At 40.8% G+C, this 13,871-nt stretch overlaps 2 protein-coding genes across 3 annotated transcripts in view; one reads left to right on the top strand and one right to left on the bottom strand.

Moving 5' to 3' along the window:
- The window catches only part of LOC109842438, a 14,234-nt gene extending 1,961 nt beyond the window's left edge, over positions 1-12,273 (top strand). Inside the window, exon 3 of the mRNA XM_020411317.1 lies at positions 12,217-12,273. Coding sequence (XP_020266906.1) covers positions 12,217-12,273 — 57 coding nt within the window. The remainder of the gene's footprint in view (positions 1-12,216) is intronic.
- The window catches only part of LOC109840835 (K(+) efflux antiporter 4-like), a 29,298-nt gene continuing 27,981 nt past the window's right edge, over positions 12,555-13,871 (bottom strand). Inside the window, exons 18-21 of one of the 2 annotated variants that reach the window (XM_020409625.1) lie at positions 13,475-13,519; positions 13,103-13,195; positions 12,973-13,009; positions 12,555-12,866 (exon numbers count right to left, since the gene is read on the bottom strand). In XM_020409625.1, the coding sequence (XP_020265214.1) occupies positions 12,841-12,866; positions 12,973-13,009; positions 13,103-13,195; positions 13,475-13,519 (201 nt within the window). In that variant the 3' untranslated portion in view covers positions 12,555-12,840. Of the gene's footprint in view, positions 13,010-13,102; positions 13,196-13,474; positions 13,520-13,871 lie in introns of both variants that reach the window. The other variant, XM_020409624.1, reaches the window with a different exon arrangement.

A 13,871-nucleotide genomic window follows, 5' to 3' on the forward strand; every position in this document is an offset into this window, starting at 1 on the left:
TTTCTTTTGTAGAAGAGGCTGGAATACTTTGGATGTGATTGGTCTAGCCTTCAGTCGGCGTAAAGGACCTGTAGTTAGCTTCAACTCTTGACTCCTTCGATTTTCGGTCTATTCAATGCTTTGACGAATAGCCGAAGTTCTTCCGGCGCTGCGTTTATCGCCTGACCGTCGTCGGAGTCTCGAGTCTATCACCAGTGAGTTGAGTTTGGCTCGTGTCATTGACTTTGAACTGACTATCTCTGTCACGTTGCGTTGACTTAGGGTTTCAGATCACCGTATGTTGACTTTTTGTCGCAACGCGTTGAATGTTGACTTTTTGTCGCAACGCGTTGACTGCCGTTGACCTAGGGTTACGCGTTGACCGGTGTTGACCCTAGGGTTTCGAACGTCGAACGTTGACATAGTTTATACTCGTACGTTTACTGGAGTATACACAGTTTAAGCTCTTAAGGTATTGGAGCACGGCGGTCCCAAGTTTCGAGGTTGCAGGACCAACTGTTAAAGCTGATTCATCTGTATTTGTGGATCTTATTTTAATGTTGTTGGATAATCGAGTCACGAGACCAACTAACAGAGCTGATGCATCAATGACTCGCACTTATAGAATTTTTGGCAAATTCTCAGCCATCAACGGGTTTGATGAGCCTTTACCGACTACCGTTTGAGTCGGGCTAGCATGCAGATTGTTTAGATCCGTTCTGCACATAACGTTGTGCTAAAAGAGTTAACTCTTTTAATGCTACGACATTGAATACGTAGACTTCGTCTTTCTCACGGGAATAGACTACCCGGCAACGCGTGTTAGGCGTTGACTTATCCTTACTTAGTATTCAGGATAAAAATCCCCAGACTCGGATTCTGGTGTCTTCTTCAATCGGTAAAAGACTAAACCGGCAACGCATGTTAGGCGTTGGCTTATCCCTGGTTAGGCTTCGGGATAAAATTCCCCATGCATAAAAGGCATGGATTTTGGGATTTGAAAAAAGGTGGTGTCTTCTCTTGGGGCAAAGACGAACCCGAAATAGGAAGACTAACCAGCAATGCGTGTTAGACATAGACTTTGGGATTTTTGGCAAACCCCCAGCCATCAACGGGTTTGACGTGCCTTTACCGATTACCGTTTGAATCGGGCTAGCATGTGAATTATTAAAACCCGTTTCACATGTAACGTTGTGCTAAGAGAATTGCTTCTCTTAGACTTAATGCTATGATTTTGAATACATAGACTTCGCCCCTTGTTACGGGAATAGGCTACCCGGCAACACGTGTTAGGTGTTGACTCGTCCCTACTTAGGCTTCGGGATAAAATTCCCCAAGTTTAGACCTTGGTGTCTTTTTCAATCGGTGAAAGACTAAACCGGCGATGCGTGTTAGGTGTAGACTTATCTCTATTTAGGAGTTGAGATAAAATTCCCCGTGCACAAAGTGCCCGGATTGGAAATTGAAAATTGCGTCCTTTATCAGAATAAAGACAGATTGGGAAACGGGAGATGAAGAATTTTATATTCTATCTCCCGGGACTGAAGAGGAAGAATTTTATATTCTATCTACAGTCGGAAAGGAAACTCAAGGTGGGATCTCCACCCTCAGAATCCAAAAAGATGAAACTAAGAGTGGGATCTCCACTCCGAGAATCAGAAAGGTTCGAACGACCCTAACTTTTATAGGATTGGTCATTTGAATCAAAAGAATCCCTCATTCATTGAGGAGAAAGCCCAATTTCGACCCTAACTTTTATAGGTTTGGTGGAAAAAGGAACAAAGGCGAATTTTCGTTTATCGAAAAGGAATGACTCGGTCTTAGTCCTAACTACTTGTAAGCTTGACTAAGTGAGATTGGGAACAACCCTAACTTTTATAGGTTTGATTGTCCGAAATGAAGGTGGACCTCTCGTTCATGGAAGGAATCGAGAGGGGACTTTGGTTGTAGTCCTAACTATAGGAAGGTTTGACCAGGTAGACAGTGAGAGTGGGAGTACAAATCACAGTGGGGGTTTAGTGTTTATCACTTTGTTCGTAATTATTGTGTTATCCCTAAGAAAATTACACATAGTGTTCTTCTGGGAACTTCCCATTACATGAATCATCCACCCCCAGCTTCTTTCTTGGAACTGGGTCTGACTTTGTACTCCGTTACATGTCCGGGTTATCCTTAAGAATATTAGCGTAACATTCTCCAGGAACTTCCCATCAACGGTAGGAAACAGTTTAGACTCATATACCTATTGGAGTATCAGGGAGCAGTTTATACTTGTATACTCTTTGGAGTCTCAGGGAGCAGTTTAACCTCTTATACCGGTCGGAGGATTGAGAAGCAGTTTATACTCTTATACTTATCGGAGTGTTAAGAAGCAGTTTATACTCTTATACTTGTCGGAGTCTTAAGAAGCAGTTTATACTCTTATACTTGTCGGAGTCTTGCCGTTCTCAATTGGCTTACCCTAGCGTTATAACGCCGGCTTCAATCAGGATTTGGATGATGTTCTTTAAAGTAAAGCACGCCTTGGTAGGATGCAGGATCCTCCTGTGATATGCGCAGTACTTCGGATCCGCAGTATTGTCAGCTTCCTCCTGATTGACGATAGGTGGTAGCTTGATCTTATTGTTTTCACGGAGGGATTCGAAGATGGCTGGAACGTCTTCGTCCTTGAATGAGTACTCTTTTTGGGACCTCAGATCCAAACTATTCTGCTGTCTTCGGAGCTGGTGTTGTGACGTTTGATTAACGTCAACAACTGTTGTAGGTGCCTTCCCTTCATCATGGGACACGAGACTCGAATTCAGAGGGTTGACTATCGGTTGGTTTCTTTCGACCTTCCTCCTTCTGAGGAAGCGTTCGGCCTGTTCTCCGCGTACCTTCAACTCTTTCCAGGTATTGAGCGGCTCTACTCCCATAACGTCCAAGATGTTAACGGACAAGTTATTATGACAGGTTTGCAAGACAAATTCCTCCGTGACGGGATCCTTGTAGTTCATTGCCTGATTGCGAAAGCGTTTGACGAAGGTATCCACCGACTCTCCGTCTTTTTGTTTCTCATCGAAGAGTGTCCTGATCGACACTTTGGCATCATCATCGAAGAAATGAGTGAGGAACATGCTTTCCAGGTCCTCCCAGTTGTTGATGCTTCCGGGCTTGAGGCGGTGGTACCAATCGAAGGCGGGCCCGCGAAGGGTGCCAACAAATGACCGGACTATGAGAGGCTCGTTGCCAGAGATTATGCCCAAATGGGACTTGAAGTAGATTAGATGCTGAGTGGGGGAACCCTTCCCGTCAAACGGTGTGAAGTTGATCAGGTTGAACTTCGCCGGATACGGAATCGATTCCCATTCTCTTGGGTAAGGACACGGAATGCCGGTCTTCTTTACCTCTTGAGCAGACATCAGGGCATCAATTTTGATCTCGAGATCCTTCATCTATAACGGGGTCACCCCCAGCATTATCATCTTTGGTGGGACCAACCCTAGTATTATTGTCCTTAGTGGGACCACCCCCAGCGTTGTGTTCATCCACATCTGAATCGCTACCTGCTTGGTTAGCAGTGTTGTGACGGCTGGATTCACCTAGCTGATTCGACAAAGCTCGGATTTGTTGGTCGTGCATTTGTCTCATCTCCTGCATGGCCATTTTCATTTTAATTTTGAATGCTTCTTTTTGCTTGGCTAGAGCATCCTCAATGATTTTTGCTATTTGCTCGGTGTTGACCATGAACACTTCCCGAGCTTATCCTATGCTAGACGTTGTATCGTCAGAGGCGATTGCGGAATAAGAATCCGAGAGTTCATCATCGGAATGTATTCCTTCATAGCCACCTTGGTGATCACTATGTCCAACGGTTTCTAGCTGAAGGGCAGATATTTGTTGGGTTATTCCCGAACTAACTCTTCTTCCTAGAGAGAAATTAGGGTTGGAACCACTTGAAACAATCGGAAATTTTCCTTTACTGGGAATTCATCATCTCGAGCAACTGATCCTCTTTGGTGAAAACGCCTTGATTTGGGCTTCGTCGTTCCATCGGAGATTCTCTCGAATATCGAGACCCTCTGCGGAGCGGTCTTGGGACAGATACACGTTGATAATACTGCCCTGACAATTCTGATATACGGACAATAAGAGTCTATTTCTCGGGTACCTTTCTTTCGAGATTTATTCGTACCCTCAGCCCGATAGTACAACTCATCGACGTTGCGGTCGGAGTAACCTATCGGCCGTTTACATAGATTCTCAGGTATAACTTCGTCTGTCTGACGTGTTTTCCTCTGAGTAAACATTGCCTTGTTGGCATCTACGGGAGTCACACGTTTGGAATCACACCTTTGTGAGGGTGAAACCTTAACGGGCTCCTGGTTTTCTGCACGCACCGCTAAGCGGGCCGTTGCAGAAATCAATTTGTTAGGAGGTCGCGTACGACCCCCAGTCCGGATGTTGGCTCGAAGCTCCTTCAACGAACTCAAGCTTTCCTTAACAGGCGCTTTTCCTCGATCCTCGGGTAGAGCACCGATGCAATCCTTCAATGGGACTCTAGATTTGAGGAGATCCACGCTGTCATAGGGCTTCGCCGGAGGTGCGAGAGCAATAGGAACGGGATCTGGAGTTGACAAAGGCCGGAGAGCAGCCTCGGATGCTTTTGCCTTAGGCGCTAATTTGGCCTTTGGCATCCAACCTTGCTTAGATCTTGGTGGCTTTTTGACCACCTTTCCTTTCTGTAACTCCTGTGCATTCCGTACAAGGATCCTCGTCTGCGCTAGCAGTGCGCGGCGCTTGTGGATACGCTCCTCAAGAGTTGAACGGGTTCGTTTGACACGAACCCATTCGTTAGTAGGTGATTGGGAGGAGGTTCCCAAAGCTTGTTGCTGGAACACTTTGCGCCTTCTGCGTTTCAGATCCGCATCATAGCAGATCCCGTCAACAGGCTCCAAAGCCTTGGCAAATTGACGCGCGAGATGTTGACGGCGCCTTTGACGAGCCCTCTTCGTCAACACTGGTGCACATTCAACGGGCAACTCCTTGACTTTCGAGGAGTTATCAGAGGGTTGAGCGAGTCCTCTTGACACGAACCCATTCGTTCGTTTCTGTCTTGGAGGAGGAGTTGGTTGTGCGCCGTTGTTGCTCTTGGCGCTGTCTGGACTTTAGATCCTCATTGTAGCGGATCCCGTCCATCGATTCTGCGGCCTTGGCCAGTTGTCGCGCAAGGCGTTGACGCCGTCTTTGGCGCGCCCTCTTCGACAAGGTTGGAACACCTTCAGCAGTTGACTTTGCGGCGGAAGGGAGATCTGGATCTGCGGCTTCGACCACGTTAGACGCCATTGGAGCGTCGCGGTGAGTAAGTGCAACGGCGGCGAGGGGATCTTGGATCTTCGATCCTGAGGGCCCGCGAGCACTCTTGGAAGATGAAATCTTCCTGTGCCTGTTTGGAGAGGCGGATCTGGAGGAGGAGGAAGAGAGGTACTCTTCAAACTTCTGTTGATCGAACTCGTATTCGATCTCTTCGTTCACCCGGATCTTGAAGGCCGGTTGCGTCACGACAGCCTCGGCAGCGAGGCTGTTGGCTCCCACTGTGGTCGCCAGTTTGTTTTCGTCGAAAGTTGCCTTCATCATTGATTTCATTAAACTTCAAATGTTACAAATGAATTCAAACAACAAAGAAATAAAAATTACAACTTTCTTGAAAATAAACACAAGATCCGTTCGTCGTCTCTTGCTTGCGTGGGTCTTTAGCCTGTGACGGGGACGTCGATATCCGTGGACTACCTGGCAATCAGATCTGATCCAGAGCTTCGTCGATCCGCGAGGAGATCTAGAAACTTGAAGCGCCTATCTCGATAAAAGCGAGATATTTGCTCTTCTTAGTATTACCACAACGGGATAATACTAAGGATCGGGTATGGGTGATGTAGATCTGACGAAGAAACTCTCTTGCGTTGAAGTGCTTGATCACTCTTCACTCCGGCAGGGCTTCGCCAATTCTCCAAAATTCCAGATCTGAAAAAGTGAGGCCTAAGGCTTGTATTTATAGGCATGAGGGGTTGCGGAGCGGTTAAAACCGCTTTAGGGGGTCAAATCCGCGTTGGGACACCCTAGGGGTGTCTTGGCCAAACCGAGACACCCTTGGGGTGTCTTGGCTTGGCCGAGACACCCTTGGGGTGTCTTGACTTGGCCGAGACACCGTAGGTGCCTCAGTTCAGCTTTGAGACGTTTTCAATGCCCGTTTGACTGTTTTCGCTGTAACTTCTTTGTCTGAACCCGGATCTGAGTGATTCCAAATGCGTTGGAAAGCCGACAAGGAGTTCTATCAGCTCCAATGGTTGGATTATCTGTAGAATGAATGAGACACGAAGGGCATTGTTCCCTTTGTAAACATTGCGGGGCTCCCGATTAGCCCGCACCTTCGTTATTCCGGAATTCTGTCAGCTCACGTAGTTCGTCGATTCACTTCAAGCATTCACCGACGTCAATCGAACTCCTGTGAACCGGATAGTAACGTTCATCGTCATTCCTTAACACTGAGCTGTTCGTAGAGACCTATAGGCAATTTTCGATGCCTACAAAGGGGAGACTGATGTAGGACAAAAAGCTACGTAGATTCGAAAAATTAGATTAAGAAATAAATTCAATGCTAGAGTTAAATTAGATTAGGAAACAAATTCAATTTTGATTCATGATTTATTTCCTCTATTATAGGGAGTATTTTTAGGATAGAATTTGATACTTTAGGAAACAAATTTAATTTTGATTCATGATTTGTTTCCTCTATTATAGAGAGTCTTTTTAGGATAGGATTTGATATTTTTTTTTCTTTGTAATTCTAGTCTTAGTAGGATTCTTGTTTGTTTTTTATTTAAGAAGAGTCATGTAATCCAAAGAAGAATATATTGGAATTAAATAAAACTTCTCTTGAAGAAAGTTTTGGTGTGTTTTCTTAAGTTTATGGAAGAAGTTCTCGTGGTAAGGCTTCTTTGTTTTCGCCGCTGCGTGAGAATGTGACAATTCCTTTAAAAAACGCGCACTCAGAGAGAGAGAGAGAGAGAGAGAGAGGCTTCTTTGTTTTCGCTGCTGCGTGAGAATATAATTCCTTTAAAAAACGCGCACAGAGAGAGAGAGAGAGAGAGAGAGAGAGAGAGAGAGAGGAGTAGGTAACGAGATATTTCTTAACTAAGCAAAATAATCAAAATTATTTAATTGTCTCTTAGCATGATGATGACTATAAGGTGGATCCACAAGTTGACCATCAAATAATGGAATTTAGGATGCACAACATTATCTTCCATATCCCAAGTTGTGGTGCTGATAACATGAACCAATTTTGGAGTGGAACTTATCTTCCATTGACCTAGCATTAGGATTAGATGAAAATGTTTGTTATTACTCTCTAATTTATTTATTTTAACTAGTTTCTCACACAATAAGAGCTTGCGTAATTGGTCAAGCACCTTATTTTGACATGGGTTCGTTGTGAAACATAACTCAAAATTCAAACAGTTTCTAAGTGTACGTTTGGTAACTACAAAAGGAGAATAGACTGTCTCCTTTAATTAGGCCAAAGTTGGTCCAACCAAGAGTTGGTCCAAAAGAGAACTTGTTTAAAGGGTAAAATTTGAACTAGAGAAAACTAGTTTTGCTTCAACTTTTGCCAAACTAAAAACTAGCCACTAAAACTAGTTTTGTGAAGTTGACAAACACACCCTAAAATTTGAACAAATTTATCTAGTAGGCTCCAACACAATATCAATAAAATGAGTATTTGATATGTCAGCAAATGGATATTTTTTTATCACGCAATAGGAACTAGGTGAACACTTATGACTTATAGTAGAAGAGCTCAAAGATTAAAAGCAAACTAATTAATGATATCTTTAACTAAAGATTTGCAAAATTAATACTTCCCACAGAAAGAGGGACAAAAACAAAACAAAGAAACATCTAGAGGGGAAAGGGCGGGATTCACCACTTTTATTAAATAAAAAACATTAGGAACATGCTCATATTAATTAAAACACACTCATCTATGCTAATTCTTGGCATGTAAGCTATTTTGTTGACTTTGTTTCAAATCTAAACTTTTTTAGCCTTAAAAGAGGATCTCATATCACGGTTGAAAGACACGTGGACACATTTTCCTTTTTCTTTACTAGTTTCGTTCCGTGGCACTAGAAAATATTGCTTATAAAATTTCGTAAATCTTATCTAGATAATTTTGGAAATAAGTATGCATTGACGTGACATAAAAGGATATATTCTTTGATCCTTAACGATGTTTTGATTAAGCAAAGATAAACCCACTAGGATGAATTTGACAGAAGAGGAAAGATATGCGAACCTTTCATTAATGACTATGATGTATAAGATAGAACTTGTCAAGGGTTTATTTGGAGGGACCAAAGTTAGGTTGGATTTCAAAGAAAAGTGAAATTTTAATCAACTGACCATTTTATTCCACCTACTCAACATTTTTCTACTGTATATTGTGCATGTGGAGGATAAGCAATAAGAGGAAGACGCGCGGCAGGGGGTAGGGGGGAGGAGGCGGGGTGGGGGGTGGCCACCACAGAGTTTTGGAAGGAATAAGAGCAACGATTTCAATGTGGGGCCCCTTAAATCACTAGCGTTGCGCTAAGGCGCGAGTACTTTGTAGCCTTCGATGACAAAGCCGAGTTTTTTGTTGTTCTTCGAGCATTGCTATTTGTCTGCGGCCAACACGAGCCCAACTCGAATGCTGAGAGGAACAGGCGGCGTGGACCACACTGCCTGTGGGGCGCCACCCCCCGATTCCTCTCACGCCGCAGTTGCGGGCTCGCGGTTGCTGCTCGCGAGCCAAATAGTTTTTTTGTTGTTCTCTTGTCCTAATCTTCATTTTCTTTTTTGTTAGGGGGAGTAAATGATTACCACATTTTATATTATTTTATATTTTTATTTATTATTTATAATTTTATACTATTTAAATTGGTGCTCGGATATTTTAAGTGTGTTTTTTAGGAATTTAATTTTTAATAAAGAAAAGCCAAAAGAAGCCCTTTGAAGTATAAATGCCCAATTTCTTCAATCAGATCTCCAACAGTAAATCAAGATAACTCAAGAAAAAGAAAAAAAAGGCAACAACCAATTATTTGAAAGCTAAGAAGAAGAAAAGTCAAAAACAAAATCATGTTCGGATTCATAATCATGTTTATGGATTTGCAAGTTCATAGCTCATCGATGACCAAATCCTCTCCTCATTAGTGAGGACCTCATGCTCATTGATGAGTATGAATCGGCCTGCACTCATTGGAGAGATTTAATTACTCGAAGATCAAGTCAAATTGTACGGTTGCGAGGGATGTTTGTATTGTATGAATAGGGACCTACGATTATTGCATTTTACACATTCAACTCTTGAGAAATCAATAAAGTTCTTCTTTCTTGCTTGCTATTTTGGAGTAGGAGTTCTTTTTTAGTTTTTCTTCAATTTAGTAAGTTCTTAGTTTCTGCACTTTATTTATTTGTTTTTATTTTTTTCTCTTCTTTCTGCTTTAATTCTTTTTAATTTTTTAGATCACCATAACTAATCTATATAAATAAAAAGATATATTTATGTTAAATAAAGATATTGATTAGTTTAAATTAATAAAAGCTAAGGGTTGATTATAGTTTGATAGGTTATAACATATACTTTGGAGATTAAATCCTAGTAATAAAAAGTTTATATTAATTAATTTAAAAATTAGGGTTAATTAAAATTTGATAGGCTATAGGCTTTAATTAGGCATAACCTATTCTTAGGAGATTAAATCCTAGTGATAATTGCTAGGATTAACTAAAACGTAACATACCTTATACTTTCAGGGTTCTAGTAAATAAAAGAGATCAAATAAAAGATCTAGTTTAGAAAACCTAGTGGAGTAAACCTAGGTAACCTATCATAGTTTATAAAAAAAACCGGCATCTTTCAATCAAAAGCCTTCTTCAAATCCTAAGATCTTAAGATAGAAACCTCCTAATAACTAAATTTTCCCAAAGGACGATCTATGCATTTGCAGAATACATAGAAAGAACACATCAATAAACAAATACAAATATTGATTACTCTAAAAGATAATCACTTCATATTATTCCACTTAAATATGACCCCAGAGACAAAACTATTATTGCTATGGCTAGTCTCATTCGATTTATGGCAAGCTACTGAATTTGAACCTAATTTGAGTTTGATTATCACTTGTATTTGAGTCCGTATAATAATAATCACATTTATCCAGAGAAGACAAAAATAAAAGTCCAATAATTAGCGCTCTTTTACATTTTCACTCTCTCAATATATCAACTTAAGAATCAAGTGCAGATAGCAATGGTCTTCCTAGCCCTCATGGGTAGTGGCCTCCTTGTTAGCAATTCTTTTCATTTTTGTTTTTTCAGATTCAGATTTGGTTATACCCTGCTTTTTGTAGTTTCTGTTAGATGTTTTGTTTTGGATCTCTTCATAGAGACATCTTTTGGTGATTTGGTCTAATACCCTCCAACTCGGAGTCTCGGGCCAAATCACAATCAAATATCTTTTGTAAAAACTCTCTTTTTGGTTTATATATACATGATAGGGCAGTATGCCTTATTTTCATTCAAAAAAAAATATCAACTTAAGAAAACACACGTAGAGATCCTAGAGGATGTCTTGGTGGTACAACATTCCTTCACATCATCGGAGTTTTGTTTCACAGTTCAGTGTTTACACCACTTCACCCAACAAAATATGACTCATCACACCAATTCCATTAATGGACAAAGTAATAGTGTAACATAGGAGAGAAGTTCTTCAACAAAAATAAGATAAAATAACAAATAAAAAATAGAAAATAAATAAATAAATAGTAGTAGTAGTAGTAGTAATAAAAGGGGAGAAGTACTTTGTAGACAAGAGCCCACAAACACCAAGTAGGGTGAGTGAACTAAAAGGTAAGCTAACCATTACATGATTAGTGAAGCCAAAATTCAGCAAATATTAGAGCTGAATTGTGGATAAGGGTCGTCGTTATCAAACACTTTCCATTTTAAAAAAAAAAAGCGTTTTTCTTTCCTTTCCTTTCTTTCCAAATCAACCGAAGGATTGCAATGACTTCATTTTATGATAATACTTACATAATGCTTTTGTCACTTTTAACATCGTTGAATTTTCAAATACAGCTCTTAGGTCTGCTCACATCTAACTCAACACACAATCAGTCTTATCAGTTCTACTGTTGAACATCGAGCTTTGTTGGATAAACTCCAAGGGGGAGGAGGCAAGCAAAAAAGAGCTGGCTGAAACTTTTTCAGTACCAACTTGCGCATATTTCTTGGTGCCTCATTGTTGGCATCGGACGAGGAGCTTTTGAAGGGATGGTGACGTGCGAACCACTCGCGTTTTGCTCGCTCCCGCTTTTGTTATGGCCTGTAATCCATCCAACTTGGGTGGCACTTGTTGCCGTGGTTTGTACCACATTCTGGTTTTCATGACCACATGTTTTCCTTTTGTCTCCATGGATCTAGATCTTGTATCCTATCATTACTTGCAAAAAGTTACCATGGCGGTTGCATTCTTGTATGGACGCCTTAATCGAGCGAGGGACATGCAATATTCCCTTTCAGAGGACAATCCGTTGCTCACCCTTTTCTGATTGTCTTCTCTGGGCCGTACAAATCAGGATCCTGTGAGCTGTCCACGTGCTCTTACTAGAGAGTAGGGGGGATAAATAAAACATACCCGACTATTCCTCGTGTCATCAGAGTGAAATGTATTATAGTTCGGAGCAACCCACTCGCAGGCAGAACGATACTAACCTTCTCAAACTCGTATATAAGTGGAAGCCACTGATTAGGATATTTCAGTCTAAGATTCAAAAGGAAATTCAAAAATAATCGATACTATTCTCAACAAAATAAATACGATGAGAAAATCTCAGTTTCATATGATCGCGCAGACCGCGGAAGCAAGTGCGATCTATAAGCAAAAAGAACATCGAGTACAATAAAGAACCAAGGGGGCAGCAGCGACAGAAGAAAAGAACCATCTAATGTAGATATTACTCGCCTCAATATGTTCCTGCATTGTCACATTGTACTTCATCAACCATGGATTACATTACAGTTAATTTACCGTGCATAATCTCGACTGTCTATGTCTTCCTGAGATTTGTATAATATCAACTTTAATTAATACATACCCGAGATATAAATTCAGAAAGAATTCAACTTATGTTTTCCTGAATGCAGTGGGAGGCGATATTCATGCACAATGGTAGACTGGCAGATATTCATGCACAATGGTAGGCTGGCAGATATTCATGCACAATGGTAGGATGGCAGCTCACTGGGAGACTATACAGGTTAACACGCTCAACAAGTTCAGTCCACAAGCAACTTTTTAACGTGAACTCATGAACTCATGAGATACATGCACAAACTTGAACATACATGCACTTAAATCAAGACCAGTTAATCCCATGATTAATAAAATCAGTAGAACTTGCAAATATGGCGACAAGATGACAATCCCCAGCATTAATCTCAAAACTCCAAACTGTGACTGATCCATGAGAGAAGAAATCTCGAGTGCAAACAAGAATCACCTCAAATGAATAAGATCAATTAGCATAATGTACAGTTAGTTCTGTGCATATAACAGGATCCCCACTGCAAATTATGAACAAACCCACAAAGAAATCAGGCAGGATACATTATAAAGTAGAAGTTACTTTACACAAAATTGGAATTCTTGGCCGCATCAACTAAACGACCAGCTCCAGCATGAAGGATTTCTGATCTCTCTTTTGAACTGTACATTATAGCCATCCAGATTTGATGGATTCCTTTGGTCCCATTAGAATATGCAAGCAGTCAGATCTCCTTTGTTCGATGAAATACTTGTCATCCAAAGTAATAATAAGACCATCAGGTTCCAGATTGTGTCATGTACTTTTTCTTTTCAGGAATCATGAGATCCTTGGATCATCAAAGTAATGCGCTTACCACTATCCGAGCGAATGCTTTCACCCTTATGCCCCATCTGGAGAATGCAAAGAAACATGAATCCAAATTACCTAAAAATTTTCAAAATATACAAATGAATTCCATGAGTTAATAAAAAATTAAAGGTTACCTCTGTTTGATTTGAATCTGGTGAGAACCAGCGTAATAAAACTCCAAGATGAACAACAGCTGGAATAAACTTGAACAACAATGGAGTCGTTACCTGCACAGTTAAACTCAAATGAAAACCCTGGTAAGAGATTTCCTTTAAATCTATCAGAGCATGAAATGTAAAACATTGGGGAGAATAAATCTTCAGAATTACATCTGCCACATATTAACTCTAATTATAGCCAAAAAGGCAGCGAGGACTTGTTGTACAGACTAGTCATAGTATGATTAATGGACACAACCTCTGCTCCTTATAGTTTTCACTTTTCAGCATTTTGAAGCCTAAATACTACTGTGTTGTATCCGTGATTTTGAGCAAATAGGGAAATACCAAGCTTAAGGCAGTTGTTCCCAATAGTAGCAGGTAAACTTTACCCTGTACAAACAATCAAACTGATGGTTAGTTGACAAATGATTGAAGATTAAAAGCGACAAGGGCCACAAGCATGCGAATAAAAACCATCTGATTTGTAATAAGAACCGCAAACGTAAGAAAATATAGATTCCATTTAATTGAAATTAGGCTTTTGAATGGTAGGTGCAGCTAACAAGATGTTAGAGCCATAACATGCTCCATTTTGTTAAGAAGTTCAGTGTAATTGAAACCAAATAATTAACCACAGAAGCCCCTTGCTGCATAGGAAAGGGGTGTCTTGGAGTCAACTATAAGTCATGAACATAGTTAATTTACGGTGCACATAAAATAAGCTTGTTGACATGAGAGAATG

This window comes from Asparagus officinalis, chromosome 5, assembly GCF_001876935.1.
Source record: "Asparagus officinalis chromosome 5, Aspof.V1, whole genome shotgun sequence".
In the NCBI taxonomy this organism is placed as follows: domain Eukaryota; kingdom Viridiplantae; phylum Streptophyta; class Magnoliopsida; order Asparagales; family Asparagaceae; genus Asparagus; species Asparagus officinalis.